Source organism: Perca fluviatilis, chromosome 8 (genome assembly GCF_010015445.1).
Source record: "Perca fluviatilis chromosome 8, GENO_Pfluv_1.0, whole genome shotgun sequence".
NCBI classification, from domain to species: Eukaryota; Metazoa; Chordata; class Actinopteri; order Perciformes; family Percidae; genus Perca; species Perca fluviatilis.
Window position 1 is genome coordinate 2,080,727 of NC_053119.1, and position 20,000 is coordinate 2,100,726.

General features: G+C 39.3%; 1 protein-coding gene across 3 annotated transcripts; it reads right to left on the minus strand.

Annotated features, from left to right (window-relative positions):
- Positions 1-12,094: 12,094 nt before the first annotated feature.
- LOC120563553 lies at positions 12,095-19,887 on the minus strand. 3 transcript variants are annotated; one of them, XM_039807780.1, is made up of 5 exons: positions 19,756-19,887; positions 17,706-17,852; positions 14,975-15,027; positions 14,542-14,891; positions 12,095-12,331 (listed from the first exon to the last, which is right to left on the minus strand). In XM_039807780.1, exons 2-5 carry the CDS (start codon positions 17,831-17,833, stop codon positions 12,212-12,214), a joined length of 651 nt encoding a protein of 216 aa, XP_039663714.1. In that variant the 5' UTR covers positions 17,834-17,852; positions 19,756-19,887; the 3' UTR covers positions 12,095-12,211. The 3 variants fall into 3 exon arrangements, with proteins under 3 accessions (XP_039663714.1, XP_039663713.1, XP_039663715.1); XM_039807779.1 differs by lacking the exon at positions 19,756-19,887 and adding an exon at positions 19,657-19,751; XM_039807781.1 differs by lacking the exon at positions 19,756-19,887 and adding an exon at positions 19,479-19,624.
- Between the last annotated feature and the right edge of the window lie 113 nt (positions 19,888-20,000).

The window sequence follows — 20,000 nt, forward strand, 5'->3', positions numbered from 1 at the left end:
GCCCATGCACGCATGTTTTAATTTATAATTTGCCTCACTCTACATAATTTCACTTATACTCTTAAGACATTAGTTTTTCTACTCTTATATTTCCTCGACATTTATAATTTTCTACTTATACTTACATTACTTATACCTAATTTATACTTTATTACATTTCTACTTAGTACTTTACAATTCTACTATACCTCGACATTATAATTTTACACATTTATACTTTAACATTATAATTTTAATTTACTGAGACATTTTTATACTTGACATTATACTTAATTATACATAAGATCATTTTTAATTTATACTTTACATATTTCTAATTTTACTTTAGACATTATTTTCCTTTAATATACTATTCTAACACTTTTCTACTTTAGACTTACATTTTAATAATTATGTTTTATTTATACTTTACTTATACTTTTTAATTTATACTTAACATTATAATTTTAATTCTAAACATTATACTTTACATATTTTTACTTTAATACATTATAATTTCTAATTTATATTTTGACATTTTATACTTTTTGTACATTAAATTTTTCAATTATACTTTTACTTTAATTACTTTCAGACATTTAATTTATACTTTCATTATGTACATTAATTTTATACTTAATTTTTACTTTGACACATTATAGTTACTTTATACTTCATAATTTTAATTTTACTACTAATTTTATAATTGAGACTTTAACTTTAGACAATACATACTTATACTTAAGACATTATGTTCTACTTTATACTTGTACATACAAATTTTACTTTTACTTTAATTTTAATTTTTATACTGAAATTTATAATTTCACATCTTGAGACATTTTTAGTTAATTTATACTTTCACATTAATATTATATTTATTATACTACATTATACTTACTTATACTTTAAGACATTATCTTTTTCTTTAATTTACTTCTAACAAACAAACAACAATTATAATTTTATACTACTTTATTATTTCTAATTACTTTCTATTTATACTTTCATTATACTCTAATCTTATACTAAACATTTAGCATTTCTTTAATTACATAATTTCATACATTTCATTTATAATTATTGCATTTTACTTTATTACAATTTATTTATACTTTTACACACATATATTTAATTTATATTTCCATTCTTTATATCTACTATATTACGAGACATTATATTTAATACTTCATTAAACATTTTTACTTATATTTAAGACTTACTCTACTAGAAACTACTTTATCATTTACTCATTTTCACTTTATACACATATAATTTTAATTTATACTTACATTTCTTTCTACTTTATACTTTTATTATTATAATTTCTACTTATATTTCACATTTATAATTTTTAATTTATACTTAAGATTATTTATATTTAATTTATACTTTAATACTTTTTATTTATACTTAATTTTATTTAATCTAATTTTAATTTAACTATTTTTATAATACTTATATAATTTCTAATTTTATATTTAAACATACAAATTATACTTTATCACACACTTATACTTAACTATAATTTAATTTATACACATTTATATCTTACTTTTATATTTTAATCTTTTTCCTAAACATACTTTTCTTCATTTATACTTTGACATTTACTCTATACCTAAACTAATTACTATAACTTTATATTTACTTATACTTATATTTTAATTTAACACTAACTAACTACATCTTTAACATACTCTGATTTCATTTATACTGCACAATTTTACTTTTTCTCTTTAGACATAATTTTTATATACTTTTACTTATTTTAATATACTACTATATTACTACAAACATAATTTCAGCTCATTCGCTTCTTCATATATATTTTACTACTTCTATTACTTCATATTATACTTTATTCCGACATATTCTATATAATACTATACAATATATCAACTATTATATATAATGTCCTTTTTATATATACTTATTCTCAACTTATATTACTATATTTACATTATCATCCTATACCTTATACTACATCTTATACACCACCACCCCCCACCCCTCACCCTACCCACCTACCCCCACCACACTACCCCACCATCCTACCCCACACACAGCCCCCACAACACCACCCCACCAACCCCACACACCACCCCCACCATACCCCCCACACACCCCTCACCATACCCCCACACTACCCCACCCATCCCCCACACCACACCCCACCCCCACCACCCCCCACCACACCCCTAACACACAGCCCCACCATACCCTACACCACACACCCCACCACACCCCCAAACACCACACCCCACCAACCCCCCACACATCACCCCTTCACCATACCCCACATCACACACCCTCACCACACCCCCACACACACAACCCTCACCATACCCCACATCATCACATAACCTAATTAATACCCACACATACACCCTCACCATACCCCCACACATCACACCCTTCTTACCATATACTCCCCACTTCAATTATCCATTTAAGCATACCCTTCTACCATACCCTTCACACATCACATACACCTTTCAATTATACCCCCCACATCATCACACCCTTCACTCATAATACCCCACACATCACATACCTTCACCATACCCCCCACATCATCACATACCCTTCACCATACCCCCATCATCACATACCCTCACCATACCCCCCACATCATCAATAACCCTTCACCATACCCCCACATCATCACATACCCTTCACCATACTCCCCCACACATCACACCTTCACCATACCCCCACACACAACCTCACTATACCCCCCACACATCACATACCCTTTCACCATACCCCCCACATCATCACACCCTTCACCATACCCCCATCATCACAACCCTCACCAACCTACATCATCACTACCTTCACCATACCCCCCACATCATCACAACCTCACCATACCCCCACATCATCACAACCTTCAACTATACCCCCACATCATCACACCCTTCACCTACCCCCACACACACATACCCTTCACTAACCCCCACACATCACATACCCTTCACCATACCCTCACACATCACATACCCTTCACCATACCCCCCACACATCACATACCCCCCCACATCATCACATACCATTCACCAACCCCACATCACATACTTCACCATACCCCCACATCATCACATAACCCTTCCAACATACCCCCCACATCACACATATCTTTCACCATACCCCCCACATCATCACATACCCTTCACTATACCCCCACATCATCACATACCCTTCAACATACCCCCCACATCATCACATACCCTTTCACCATACCCCCACATCATCACATACCCTTCACTATACCCCCACATCATCACATACCCCTTCACCATACCCCCACATCATCACATACCCTTCACACCATACCCCCACATCATCACATACCCTTCACCATACCCCCCACTACCACATAACCCTTCACCATACCCCCCACACATCACATACCCTTTTCTCCATACCCCCACCATCACATACCCTCTACCATACCCCCACATCATCACAGCTCTCACCATACCCCCACATCATCACATACCCTTCACCATACCCCCACATCATCACATACCCTTCACCATATACCCCCACATCATCACATACCCTTCACCATACCCCCATCATCACATAATTCTTCAACTATACCCCCACATCATCACATACCCTTCACCATACCCCCACATCATCACATACCCTTCACCATACCCCCACATCATCACATACCCCCACCATACCCACCACAGAACCCTTCACCATACTCTACATCATCACACATACCCTTCACCATACCCCCACACATCACATACCCCCACCATACCCCCACTCATCACATACCCTTTCACCATACCCCCCATCATCACATACCTTCACCATACCCCCACATCATCACATACCTTCACCAACCCCCATCATCATCACATACCCTTCACCATACCCCCCACATCACATACCCATCACCATACCCCCACATCATCACATACCTTCAACCATACCCCCCACATCACAACTTCACCATACCCCCACACATCACATACCTTCACCATTCCCCACACTCATCACATACCCTTCTACCATACCCCCACATCACACACAACCCTTCACCATACCCCCACACACATCACACATACCCTTCACCCAACCCCTACATCATCACAACCTCTTCACCATACCCCCATCATCACATACCCTTCACCATACCCCACATCATCACATACCCTTCACCAACCCCCACATCATCACATACCTTCACCATACCCCCACATCATCACAACCCTCACCAACCCCCACACACATACCCTTCACCATACCCCCCACACATCATCACATACCCTCTCACCATACCCCCACATCATCACATACTCCTTCACCATACCCCCACATCATCATCACATACCCTTCACCATACCCCCACATCATCACATACCCTCTTTCACCATACCCCCACATCATCACATACCCTTTCACCATACCCCCACATCATCACAACCCTTCACCATACCCCACACTCTACATACCCTCACCATACCCCCTTTTTACATTTCCAATACTCACACTACACCTTCACTAAATACATCTACCTCACTATACAACCATCACATACCCTTCCACCACCCCCCATCATCACAACCACATATACGTCCTAAAAATCTTCACAAGTCATTTTGAAGTCCAAGTCCAGTCCTCAAGTCTCTGGCCATCTGATCTATCCCAACTGTATTGTTAAATGTTATGAAAAAAAAGCAGTCTATAGCTACCATCACATACAGTACACTATCAAAATCAATTTGGTGGATAAAACTTGCCGAGTCTCACTTAACACATCAACTCACCCTCACCTGGGAAAATAAACCTAAGTCCATGCATCACAGCAGGATACAACTATAAAGATACAGTATTGCTTTCCCAGTATTAGCACAACACTTAGCGATGGTTAGCTTGTTACCTGTGATGATATATGCTAAATATAATGTCTCTTTCATTCAAAAAAATGTCTAATGTCGAAGTGGAAATCAAGAGAAAAGTGGCAGCGCCACACCAGTTACAGAACAACATGCATCTCAGTGTCAGTCCAAATTATGCATAATAAGCAGTTTGAATTTACTGATGTAATACCATTTATTTATTTTCTAAGTGTTAGTAGGCTCAGTGAAACTGAGTCCAGCGCGAGGGAGACCCAACTAGAGGAGGAGAGGTTAGTGAGGCCAGCATCTCCACGGCAGGTGACAGTGCGCACGGATCCGCTGTACCACGCATGGATGAAATAATGAAATAGTAAATAGGACTACAGTAACAGAAATATGTGCAAAATTAAGACCGTCAAGACGGCCCAGTGTTTGGTGGACCGGAGTACACCTTGTTCACTTATTAGCCTACAAATCATCCACGGGATCAATTACGCATCACATGAGTTTGCCGACCCAACACAGTGTTTGTTCCTGGGTAGACGGATCTGTGTGTCCCGCCTCCTGTGCGCCATGGATGTCTTGAGGCTCAGCAGCTACTAACTATAAAGATACAATGTGCCTGTTCCCAGCATTAGCACAACACTTAGCGATGGTTAGCTGGTTACCTGTGATGATATCTGCTAAATGTAACGTCTCTTTCACATTAGTGTGTGAGTGGCTGACCTATCTGGGTGTGTTTTGAGATGCCTGATGAAGTCCGACGTTGTTGATCCGGCATCAGTTATCTTTAGCCACACACCTCGCATGTAGCTGTTTGCTTACTGCCACTGTTTACACAGTTATTGAAAACAAAACTAATGACAAAAGGTGTCGCCATCGGCAATGCATTTTGGTATTGTGAGTGCGCGCACATAAGGCATAACGCGTTACGTTGCATATTATGGCAAAGGGCAGGGACATGCAGCTCGATACGCCGTTCCCGCGTATATGTCGCCAATAAAATAAAATAGAAATACATGAATACATTTAGATTTAAAAAGCAATAATTGTATGAAAACAGGTTGTCACTCCGAAGCTCGAATCCGAGTCAAGTCTGAAGTCAGCTGTTTGTGCGACTTAAGTGCGACTGAGTCAGTCTCAGACTTAAGTCCCCATCTCTGCACACATACCCTTCCCATACCCCCATCACATAAATACCCACACTACCCCCTCCATCATCACACATTTCACCATACCCCCACATCATCACATACCCTTCACATACTCTCATCATCACATACTTCACATACCATCACTACATAACCTTACACACACATTACTTCACCTTATTACATCATCACTACCCTACTATCCATCCACATTCCATACCATACATCACCTCACATTCCATACCACCTCATCATACCATACCTTACTTTACTCGTAACATTACCATCACATAACTTAACCATACCCCTATCACCACATACCCATTCACCATACCCCAAAACATACATACCCTTCACCATACCCCCATCATCACATACCCTTACCATAACCCCATCATCACATACCTTTACATACACCATACCTACCCTTCCACCATACCCTTAATAAATCACCACATACCCTTCACCATACCCCCCCATCATCACATACCCTTTCACCATACCCCCACATCATCACATACCCTACCGCCCACCCCCACATCATCATCACATACCCTTCACCATACCCCCACATCATCATCACATACCCTTCACCATACCCCCACATCATCACATACCCTTCATTTATTTTTGTTAAAAGCTTGAAGTGATTCTTCTCACATTCTCCATTTAGGGTACGTAACATTTCAGTCAACTAAAATGTTCACCCCAGCCTACGCAGGCTGCATCTACGGCCCCGCGTGAACTCAACGGTGGTCTTTAGTCTCTTTAGACTGGCCATGGATGTTAAATCCACATGAAGAAGTCTCGGAGGTTGGAAGTGTGTGGACAGATTTGTTTGCTTTCACTGCTGGCTTCCCCGATTTCCACCAACTGATTCAGATCACAAGCAAGATGGCGCCTGTGTTCGGCTTTGCCTCTGCTCTGTCTCTGCCCTCACGTGTATCTGTGGTTTTTCTAGTGTTATTTTTTGTTTTATCAGCCCTGATAACAAATAGCTGTGTCTCAGCTGTTTTAAAATATGATCGTCACACGCTATTCCGCATCAAGGAGACTATGAATGACTTTTCTGTTACCTGGGCCAGGTCCTCGGAGCTTTTCCTCCAAACTTTGGAAATATTCCCCCCCATCGCCGGTGTACCTGCTAGTCACCAAGCATCCACGGCAGAGAGGCGGGGATCCGGGGCTGGGGTCCAGGCCAGGCTGAGGGAAACAACGTGGACAGCCTCCATGTCCAATTGGCCCCCGATCTTTCTGGTCGGCGGTGCTTAGCGGTCCGGTTCCTGTCTGTAAGGGGTTCTGTGCGCCTCCATCCCTTTGGACCAGTCAACCTAACCCGGAGTTTTCTGAATCGGAGGCTCCGAAATTCCTTTCCGCGAGACCGGATTTTGTCTCCTGTGACACGCCAGCTAGCAAGTGTCAATCCCGACCCATTTGAACGTGCCCAGCTGGCACGTTTTGCTCTGTTCAACGCGCGCTCCATTACCAACAAGGCGTTCATCCTCAATGATTTATTTACAAAGGAACATATTGACTTCATGTTCCTAACTGAGACTTGGCAGCAAGAAATGGAGTACACCCATCTCAATGAACTGTGTCCTCCGGACTGTTCTGTGTTTGGGACACCGCGGGTGTCACGGGCGCGGTGGGACTTCGCCTTCGTGTACGGGACCGGTTTCTGCTGCTGCGGGCGTAAAGTCGGACTCTTTACGGCTCCTTTGAGCTACAGATGACTAAGGTTGGAAATACTGATTCCTTTTACTGTGTCTTAATTTACCGACCTCCTGGAGTGTTCGCTTGTTTTTAGATGATTTTGCAGAGTTTTTATCTTCAATTATCAAACTTGAAAATGTTCTGATGGCTTGGGGATTTTAACTTCCATATTGATGACACTTCATGTACTATGGCTTCTGCGGGTTTAACACCTCACTGAATCATTTCATCTTTAAACAGTGTGTTTCCGGTCCTACACATATAAAAGGCCATACTCTGGACCTTGTTTTTTCTTTAGGTATGAGCATTGACCAATTAAGTGTTATGGACATTAATGTGACAGATCATTGTTGCATATTTTTCAATTTGTCTTTTAATGTTGACTGTCTTCCTTGTAGCCCGATGCTGCAAAGACGCATTATTAATCAAACTACAGCTGAGAAATTTTCTGAGTCATTTGACCCTAGTTCTTTTATTGACTGTAGTGATGCTGAATCGTTTTTTCAGTCTTTCAATGATCATTGTTTGTCGGTTTTAAATAATGTTGCTCCCCTAAAAAGTAAAAGGACATTCCCTAAAAATCCTTGCCCTTGGATGAATGAAGAATTAATGTCTTTCAGGAGAAAGTGCCGTAAAGTTGAACGTTTGTGGAAATCCACAAATCTGGAAGTACATAGATTGCATTTGAGGGAGCTTATCACATTGCTTAATGTTATGATAAAACAGGCCAGGTTGGATTATTTTATTAATTTGGTAACTCTAAACAAGAAAAATCCTAAAGTCCTTTTTGATACAATATCTAAGATTGTCTCTCCTCTTGCTCCCCAAGTGCCCGTATACTCAAAGACTGATTGTAATAGGTTTTTACATGTTTTTGTAAACAAGGTGCAAGATATTAGAACTACTATAAACCCATCTCTTGATACCATATCCTGTGGTTCAGCTGTCTCATACTCTTGGGATACCTTTTCACTTATCACTCCAGATGATATTAAGGGTTTATTAAGTAAAGTGAAACCATCTTCAAGTCCGCTCGATGTATTGCCGACTTCATTGCTATTGGATGTGTTTGATTTAGTTGGACCGTACGTTGTTAAAATGATTAACCTTTTCCCTTTTAACCGGCTCTGTGCCCAGTCATTTTAAACAAGCAGTTGTCAGCCCTATACTGAAGAAATCAAATTTGGATTCTTCTGTACCAACTAACTATAGGCCTATATCTAAACTGCCTTTTTATCTAAAATCCTTGTGAGAGTGGTGGGCGGGCCCAGCTGACTTCATTTCTTGATGGAAAAAATTGCTTGATAAATTTCAGTCAAGTTTTCGTAAATGCCATTCAACTGAGACTGCGCTTCTTAAAGTATGTAATGACATCCTGATGGCTGCTGACTCTGGTCAGTACACTGTGTTGATTTTACTTGACTTATCGTCTGCATTTGATACATTGGACCACACGGTATTGTTGAATCGGTTACACAGTGAAATGGGGTTTTCTGGGTTTGTTCTTAAATGGTTCACTTCTTATCTGAGTGATAGAGCTTTTTGTGTGTCTGTTAACAACATTTTGTCAGAAATGACCCCTCTGTCATATGGAGTTCCTCAGGGTTCGGTTTTAGGTCCTCTTTTGTTTCTATTGTATATTAGCCCTCTTGGTGAAATAATTCGTAATTTTAATAATGTGTCTTATCACTTTTATGCTGATGACATTCAGTTGTACTGCTCATTCAAAGAATCAGAGTTTGGTAAATTAACTGATTTATTGGAATGTCTGTCATGCATTAAGTCTTGGTTATATAACAATTATTTACAACTGAATACAAAAAAGACAGAAACTTTGATCATTGCTCCAGAACAAAAACTACCCCAAATTAAACAACACCTCTGTTCCTTGGACTCCTCCATCCAGTTGAATCTATGAAATCTTGGTGTTTTGTTCGACCAATCGATGTCTCTGGATGGTCATTCTAGACAGTTGGTCAGAAACTGTTTCTATCATTTGAGAAATATCTCTAAATTGAGAACAATACTGCCCAAAGAAACCATGGAGATGATCATTCATGCTTTTATTTCTTCACGGTTAGATTATTGTAATTCCCTTTTTACTTGTTTTAACAAATTTTCTGTGCCGCACGTGCTGCATTAATGCCAGCAGCCAAGGCTTTTAACAGGAACAAACAGAAGGGCACACATACTCCGATTTTATTTACACTCCACTGGCTTCCTGTAAAATACAGAATTGATTTCAAAATTTTAGTTTTAACTTTTAGAGCACTACATGGACAGAGCCTCAATATATCGGAGACATGTTGACCCCTTACTCTTCTTTCCCGCACTCTTCGTTCCTCAGGTCAAAACCTCCTGATGGTTCCTAAAACCCGCCTTAAAACTCGGGGAGACCGCTCTTTTCAGGCAGTTGCTCCCAAATTGTGGAACGCCCTGCCCCTGTCGCTGCGTGTGGCCAATTCTATTGTTTCTTTTAAAAAACATTTTTCACACTATTCAGACAAGCTTTCAGTTGACTGAGCTATCATGTTTTATGTTTTGTCTGATGTTTTTCAAATTGTTATATTCGCTGCTTGTGAAGCACTTTGTGATTTTATCTGTGATAGGTGCTATATAAATAAAGCTTACTTACTTACTTACTTACTTACAACTGCAGAACGGCTGCGTGTCGGCTCCTTCAATAACCACCAGGTTTGGATTTTTTACGGAATGGCTTACCATGACTGACAGCTGAAGTCACGAGGACCCACGAGATCTCGCGAATTCACGTATGATCGCGCAATATAACAGGATGTAGTTTCTATAAACAGAACCACAAAACCAACAACAGGCCTGTCTCCGCCCATTATGACGTGTTCAAGGTGTAGTGCGGGGAAATATGATCATATGAGCATGATGTATTTTATTTTGAAAATTAACCGGATGTTTTATTTTGTTTCTGTGCTTCACTTCCTTTCCTCGACTATCTGCCACGTGCTGAATCCCTTCGGAGCTCTCCGGCGTCCGGCAACAATACAAGCTCTGAGTATATATATACTATTATATACTACTATATAGAGCTGATACTATTATATACTACTATATAGAGCTGATACTATTATATACTACTATATAGAGATATTATTATATACTACTATATATAGCTGATACTATTATATACTACTATATAGAGCTGATACTATTATATACTACTAGAGCTGATACTATTATATACTACTATATAGAGATACGATTATATACTACTATATAGAGATACTATTATATACTACTATATAGAGCTGATACTATTATATACTACTATATAGAGATACTATTATATACTACTATATAGAGATACTATTATATACTACTATATAAGTATTATATATAGAGATACAATTATAACTACTATATAGAGATACTATTATATACTACTATATAGAGATACTATTATATACTACTATATAGAGATACTATTATACTACTATATAGAGATACTATTATATACTACTATATAGAGATACTATTATATACTACTATATAGAGCTGATACTATTATATACTACTATATAGAGATACGTTATATACTACTATATAGAGCTGATACTATTATATATAAGCTACATTATATAAACAATATAGATACTATTATATACTACTATATAGAGCTGATACTATTATATACTACTATATAGAGATACTATTATATACTACTATATAGAGATATTATTATATACTACTATATAGAGATACTATTATATACTACTATATAGAGCTGATACTATTATATACTACTAGAGCTGATACTATTATATACTACTATATAGAGATACTATTATATACTACTATATAGAGCTGATATGATTATATACTACTATATAGAGATACTATTATATACTACTATATAGAGCTGATACTATTATATACTACTATATAGAGATACTATTATATACTACTATATAGAGATACGATTATATACTACTATATAGAGCCAGGACACAGTCGGAACACAGACGTTCTGCAGTCAGTGGAAATACACTTACTTCTTACTTATTATTATAACTTATGAACATTGACATTAATGGAAACCTATGACTCTGATGCCGTTCCGGAGTTGGTGGAAATTGCGGATTAATGTTATTGCTGATTCATCTGCACAGAGAATTTAACTTCATTTTAGGCTCAAATATGTTTTGCGGTTCAAGATAGATATATTTTTATTTTTTGGGCATTTTAGGCCTTTTTTTGACAGGACAGGGGAGAGCGAGGGGGGGGAGGTGAAATTCAGTAAAGACAGGAAGGACTGAGCCTTTTAAACATGGGGCACACGCTCCCAGACATATTTCTTTTACATTTTTTTGGGCCAGAAATGGCTCCATGGATAGTAAAGATATAGACCAAAGATTAAATGTACAGGGTACCTGAACCTCACACCTTTTTAATTTCCTCCTAACTAATAGTCAAACAACAGCTCAGACAGCAGAGAAGATCAAAGAGAGTAAATTAACTTTGATTTTGGCGTTAGATAGATTGGAGACACTCCAGAAGTTCAGACTTGTTTTCTTCCACCAGTTTACGATGCTCTTCGTCCAGCTTCTTCCCCACAGGGCTGTTCCTCACTTCGTCCCAGTCCTTCTCCGTCTACACACCAAAGAAAATATCACAACATCAGGTGATCAGTCAACAACCATGAAGCTCTGCTAGTTTCCAGCAGCTTAACTGTAACTTCTCACCAGTGTTCAAACTATACTGTGGCCTTCGGGGAGCCCTTTTTTTTTTCCCCCGGGGGCGGGGGTGGGGGGGTTGTACGCTTGCGACTTACAAAGACACATAACAGCTACAAGTGTATACACAATACAGGATTGACCCGATTATACTTTATCAACAGGAACTGAGAGGTCAAATAGCAAACAGCCAGCCACAAATAGTCTATAAACAAAGCATCAGGCTGTCTTCACATGAACAACGGTTAAAGTTCCTCAGGCTACCGAAGAATACCAGAACTCCTCCGTTCAATTAGACCTTCAATTCAAGTAGACCCCAAGCTTCCATCCTTAACAAACAGCCATGTGTATGGGCTCTACCAGTCTCTCCACTGCTGGCTGGTCCAGTTTAACGGGAGAGAGGAGCGGGAGAGGTTAGGATGGTGACCCTCTGACGAGCTGTTACCACCTCCATCTTCATGACTGCAGAATGGATTTCAATGACTTTGCGCGCCGATTAATGTCCTCCAACGGTTATATATTTCCTACGAATCTTTGCGTTAACATGTACTAAACAGGAGTTGAATTTGCAGCGCAGCGCCACCAGCGCCTTGATGCCCCTGACAAGAATAGCATGTATAGTATAGTATATAGCATGTATAGTATAGTATAATATATAGCATGTATATAGTATATAGCATGTATAGTATAGTATAATATATAGATATATAGTATAATAGTATAGATTAGTATTGATAGCATGTAATGTATAGTATGTATATATAATGTTATAGATATATAGCATGTATAGTATAGTATATAGCATGTATAGTATATAGCACGTATAGTATAGTATATAGCATGTATAGTATAGTATATAGCACGTATAGTATAGTATATAGCATGTATAGTATATAGCATGTATAGTATATAGCATAGTATATTGCATGTATAGTATATAGCACGTATAGTATAGTATATAGCACGTATAGTATAGTATATAGCACAGTATAGTATATAGCACGTATAGTATATAGCACGTATAGTATATAGCACGTATAGTATAGTATATAGCATGTATAGTATAATATATAGCATGTATAGTATATAGCATGTATAGTATAGTATATAGCATGTATAGTATAATATATAGCATGTACAGTATAGTACATAGCATGTATAGTATATAGCATAGTATAGTATATAGCATGTATAGTATAGTATATAGCATGTATAGTATAGTATATAGTATAGTTAACTTTATTGAAGTATTGATTTAAAAACCCATAGAAATGTTATTCAAAAAATCTATAAAAATACTTGATCAAAAACCTCTGTCATTCCATCAGTGTAATATTTTGGGAAAATACAATATGCTCAATTTTGAAAATGTTATTTATTTTAAAAAATAGTTCTTTAATTTATGAAGTTTTTCATGGACTTGCTCCAGCTTCATTTTCTACATACATTAAACCAAGGTCTGACAGAGGCTGTTTACCTGTGTACCAGAGCCTCATTTAGAGGAGACATGGAGATCCCCCATAGAAAAACTAGTCTATTAGAGGAGGAACAGCATCCCAACGAACATTAGAGAATGTCCAACTTACTGCACATTTAAAAAGCACTTTAAACAACTTCTTAAAAGTTCCCAGTTATGTCATCATTTTAACAAATTTTACTGATGTAATGTAATCTGTCTGAATGTGTGCTAATGTTTGATATTGTATATCGTCATATTCTTTTGTTTTGCATTATCTTGTATGTTGTTGTTTTCCTGCCTCGGGACTACAGGTAAAAATTAGCATTTATGCTATAACCTGGCTCATTTACAGTCTGTACAGAAATGTTAGATTGATCATTAATGTGCACTGTCCCGAATAAATAAATAAATAAATAAAATAAAAAATAAATAAGTGAATTAGTTTTAAATCACTGTCATGCATGAATGATATTTTTGCAATTTTACACATTATAATCCACAATGATCACATTACACAAAACTGAAATTGCACGTCAAAGTGACACTTTGTCAATATTTTTAGAGACCCCCCAAAATTTCACAAATCACGTTTTCAGTGGAGCCCATGTCTTATCGAGGGGAGCCGAGCTCCCCCCTAGCTCCCCCATAGTTCACACCCTGCTTCTCACCATATGTTTGAAGGCCTCTCCTTTGTAGTAGCTCTCTGGTGACGGATACTTCAGCCCCTCCTGATCTAGCTCCTCCAGGCTCTCAGCCACCATGTGCAGCTCCTCTTTCTCTCCATCGAAGGCATACACCTTTCTGTCCTCACAGGTCATCAGGACCAGCTGATCATACGTGCGCGACGTCCCCTCCACTACTCCTACAACCTCCATCTTTACTATATCAGGAAGGTAGAAAGTCCCCCACTCATACAACTCCTCCTCACTGTAATCAGTGACTTCCAGGCCTCCGGTCTTCACCCTGACACCTGGATTGCTGGACACAATATCTGAAACCCATTTCAGGAAATCTGGATCTGCAACCCATGGGGGACAAGAGAAATTAGGATGGAACATGTAAAACACTAACCATAGATAGTTTTATGATGTGTGTGTCTACCTTCTACTTTGGTGTTTTTTTCTTTAAGCAGAGCCAACCGCTGATCAGCTGACCTGAAAGGTAGAAAAGTGATATAAAAACAGAGAGAGAGTTTTCAGGAGAGGAGAGCCTCCTCAGACAGCAACAATCATTTCTGCTGAATACCACCTGTCCCTTAGCACACTACTGGAGCTGAGAAATACATCTGACTCACAGGCAGCAAGGACAAGATACAACTACTGAGGCTGATACAACATGGAGGACTCTATAAATCATACACTTAAGATCTGATTTATCATCAGGAGGAACATGACTAAGAGGTTTATATAGTTCAGTACTTTGCTCATTATGTTCCCTTGTGGAAGCAGAACTTCGTACAACACCGGTAGATAAATAACCTGATATCTTATTCTTTTTGTTTTATTAAATGTACTCTAATCATTCATGAATATATAAGATATTCATACAATTCAATTGTATTTATAGTGTCAATTCATAACAAGAGTTATCTCAAGACACTTTACAGATAGAGTAGGTCTAGACTTAACTCTATAACAGACATTCCTGTAATCTTATGTTCCAACATCTGCTGTTAGTGTTTGATGTTTTATTATCAGCTGGAGGATGTCTGGCTAGACGCCTCTTTTAACAGAAAGGTATCGTTCAGCAGTGTGAATGCGCACACACACTAGGGCTGTTGGAACGAATACCGAAATTCGAATAGTAAAAAAATCAATACTATTCGAATGCTGAAATTACTATTCGAATGTGACTTTTTTTTAATAAATATGTTGGCTAACGTTAGCTAATCTCCCTCTTCTCGCCTTGACCTACCCGCATGTGTGATTCATGTCACACCGTATGAACACTAACAGAGGGAGTGAGAAACACAACGCATTGTGAGGTCTAACGTTACGTACCGAGTTAGTACAACATCACAGAGCTACACAGGGGAGTGACAGGCTCCGGCTGGAAATCGTAAGGAGGACCAGAAATAGTTTTAACATGACTTTAAAATTGTCATCCACCGAGCCAAAATACTAATGTTATCAATAGTTAGCTCGTTCTGGTTTCCTAACTGCGTCGGGAGGTAACGTTAGCGTAGCTGGGAGCTTCATGGAGAAAGTTTATGTTAGCTCCCCTACAGCTGTCAGAGTTGGTTTCCACGTCATATGATCTTCTTACAGCTGTATTCTCAGTAACGTGACAATCTGCTGGAAACAGGTTGCTTATAAATCACTAAAATACTAGTGACAGCACCGTTTGGCTTAGTTACTAATGCAGTTAGCATTGTTGGTTACTTACCTACCTAGTTTATGACAAATGGTTTCGGCTGTGCTTCCTAACATGATGTCATTGTGCTAACCGAGCACCGTTAGCCTTTACAACAGAGCCGCTTCACTTGTTAGATCATGTTTCATTCCAGAGTTCTCTGTTGATTTTTGTCGCTGTGTGCTCGTGGTGGAAAATGAATGTAAACAAAGTTGCGTGCAGGTCGCCTCATGGCCAGGCTAATGTTAGACGTCCCTCTGGTGGACAGAACGTTTAACAACAACCACATGCTTGTAGTGGCATTGACGATGCATAAGCCTGAGTAGTGTAGAACATATTTAACAGGCTGCAATTGAGCATTAAATATTTGAATATTATTTGAATATAAAAAAAAAATCTCAAATGGAATTCGAATAGTATTATAGAGTAAGATTGACAGCTCACACACACACACACACACACACACACACACAGTAGGAACAGTCATCTTATAGAATGGCTGTTCCTGGGCAAAATAACACATTGTAATGCACGCATTCACACACTCAGAGTATGGAAACTTAAAGTGTAACTCTCACCACCACCATAAACCACTAAGAAGGCTCGACACAACATGAGACTTTGCTCCAAGTATCACCAGGGGCTCTCCACCTTAACTACACCAGTGACCAATAGATATACTATAACCAGTTGACAGTTTCAGTGGTTATGAGGAGCAATATGAGAGAGAATTTTAGTGATAATTGATCGTTGTTTAGGTACATTAAACCATGTTGAGCTTTTTCACGTTTTAGAATGTCCCCTTGTCTGATAGTGACAGAGGACAAACAATTACAGGTTAACACTTTTGCAAGGCACTGTAACCGTGTCACATTCTCATTAGGGGCTGAGCCCCCCTAAAGGTCTGGTCCTAGAATCACCCTGTTAGGGGCTGAGCCCCCCTAAAGGTCTGGTCCTAGAATCACCCTGTTAGGGGCTGAGTCCCCCTAAAGGTCTGGTCCTAGAATCACCCTGTTAGGGGCTGAGTCCCCCTAAAGGTCTGGTCCTAGAATCACCCTGTTAGGGGCTGAGCCCCCCTAAAGGTCTGGTCCTAGAATCACCCTGTTAGGGACTGAGTCCCCCTAAAGGTCTGGTCCTAGAATCACCCTTTTAGGGACTGAGTCCCCCTAAAGGTCTGGTCCTAGAATCACCCTTTTAGTGACTGAGTCCCCCTAAAGGTCTGGTCCTAGAATCACCCTTTTAGGGACTGAGTCCCCCTAAAGGTCTGGTCCTAGAATCACCCTTTTAGGGACTGAGTCCCCCTAAAGGTCTGGTCCTAGAATCACCCTTTTAGGGACTGAGTCCCCCTAAAGGTCTGGTCCTAGAATCACCCTGTTAGGGACTGAGTCCCCCTAAAGGTCTGGTCCTAGAATCACCCTGGCTGTGTTACACCACTAATCAGTCCTTTGTCATATAACTGAGTTAGTAGCAGCTGTCTTACTTTGGGTCTGAGGGTCCAGGTTTCACGTCTGAGGTCTGAGGTTGTTCTTTGGACCGGGCAGTCGTCACAGACCCAAGGTCGGGGTCTGCAAACTCTGCAGACTCTGTTGGGTCCTTCTCTTCCTCCATCTTCTGATCTGGAGTCAGTCTGAGAGGTAAAACAGGAACACTGAGTGTGAGCTCACAACATGTAAAGGAAACATGTGTGTAGTTTGTAGACACACACATGGACCAATCAGAGAGTAGAACCAGACCAGCAGCACTCTGTTCTCTTCACTCCAAATGGAGACTCATCACTGCTTAGTGTTGCTCAATTCTCCATTTACATGAAATCAGGACACACACACACACACACACACACACACACACACACACACACACACACACACTGTCCTTCTGCACCCTGCCCCATTCAGCCCTAAAGCAACGACTTTATGATAAAAGAAGAAATTCATTAAAAACAGGAACTGAGCTGAACTCAGGAAACACCAAAGACAAGAAACTTAAAACCAGAAGATAAAATACATAAATAAAAGCTCTAATCAGTGTGTAGTTACACTAATTCAATAGGATTTGTCAATTATTAAGTATAACTTAATACACTTTGTGTAATGATGACAGAGAGAGTTTGTTAAAGAATTAAAAATGTTTCATGGAGAAGGGGTTTCATTTTCATTTATTATTCAGGAAAGTTAAAAAGTAACATTATGTTACAGTTTAGACGGGCCTGACTCAGTTTAACAACTGGTTTCCAGCAGGTTCCTGTTCTGCAGAATCACAGAACATAGAACTTAGTTACAGCACATGAAGACAGAGACACATGTACAGGACATTAGCATGGACTAGACACACACAGACAACTAAAGACAGAGACACATGTACAGGACATTAGCATGGGCTAGACATACAGACAACTAAAGACAGAGACACATATACAGGACATTAGCATGGACTAGACACATACAGACAACTAAAGACAGAGACACATGTACAGGACATTAGCATGGACTAGACACATACAGACAACTAAAGACAGAGACACATGTACAGGACATTAGCATGGACTAGACACACACAGACAACTAAAGACAGAGACACATGTACAGGACATTAGCATGGACTAGACACATACAGACAACTAAAGACAGAGACACATGTACAGGACATTAGCATGGACTAGACACACACAGACAACTAAAGAGAGACACATGTACAGGACATTAGCATGGACTAGACACATACAGACAACTAAAGACAGAGACACATGTACAGGACATTAGCATGGACTAGACACATACAGACAACTAAAGACAGAGACACATGTACAGGACATTAGCATGGGCTAGACACACACAGACAACTAAAGACAGAGACACATGTACAGGACATTAGCATGGACTAGACACACACAGACAACTAAAGACAGAGACACATGTACAGGACATTAGCATGGGCTAGACACACACAGACAACTAAAGACAGAGACACATGTACAGGACATTAGCATGGGCTAGACATACAGACAACTAAAGACAGAGACACATGTACAGGACATTAGCATGGACTAGACATACAGACAACTAAAGACAGAGACACATGTACAGGACATTAGCATGGACTAGACACACACAGACAACTAAAGACAGAGACACATGTACAGGACATTAGCATGGACTAGACACACACAGACAAGTACAGACAACTGCATCAACAGCTGTGAAAGCTGCAGTAACATCAAGTTATTATCAGCACTTCTGTCTCATTAGTGTCTCACTAAATCAGTCGTTGACACAGGCATGTCCCCCTTCTCTCTGAGGACATCTTGTTACGCTGTTTGCAAGCACAACAAACGGCCTAATGCGTTGTTATCAACTGGTAATGCTAACAATAGCTAACCGGGCTAGAGCTAATGACAACAATGAGAATCAGACTTTAAATAGAACGCATTTAACCCGGGTATGACGTCATTCCAAGTTCCGGCTTCCGGGTTCCTGAGGTCAATAGAACGGGACATAACTCCTCATCAGACCAGCTGAAATAAGATGTGTTACCTGATCTGAAGAGTAGACTGAAGGCTTCACCGTCCTCACAGAGATATGACAACAGCAGCTACATGCTGGAGACCTCCCTCTCTGTGCTGCATTCAAGGGCTTCTTCTTCGGTTGATTGTTTAACGGCGGATGCGGACTAACTTAGCGCACTACCGCCACCCTCCAGATAAATTGTGCATGATCATCACTATGCATCCTCCAAGGGCTCTTCAGATGTTGCAGCATTTTCCATCAGTCATCAGTTC

Excerpts from the sequence above, each read along its gene's own strand:
- LOC120563553 (XM_039807779.1), bottom strand. The coding sequence starts at position 19,718 with ATGTCCCGTTCTATTGACCTCAGGAACCCGGAAGCCGGAACTTGGAAT. Across the intron at positions 15,028-17,705 it reads CCTGGACCCTCAGACCCAAA|GTCAGCTGATCAGCGGTTGG; the intron begins GTAAGACAGCTG and ends TCTACCTTTCAG. Across the intron at positions 12,332-14,541 it reads GAGAGGCCTTCAAACATATG|ACGGAGAAGGACTGGGACGA; the intron begins GTGAGAAGCAGG and ends TTTGGTGTGTAG.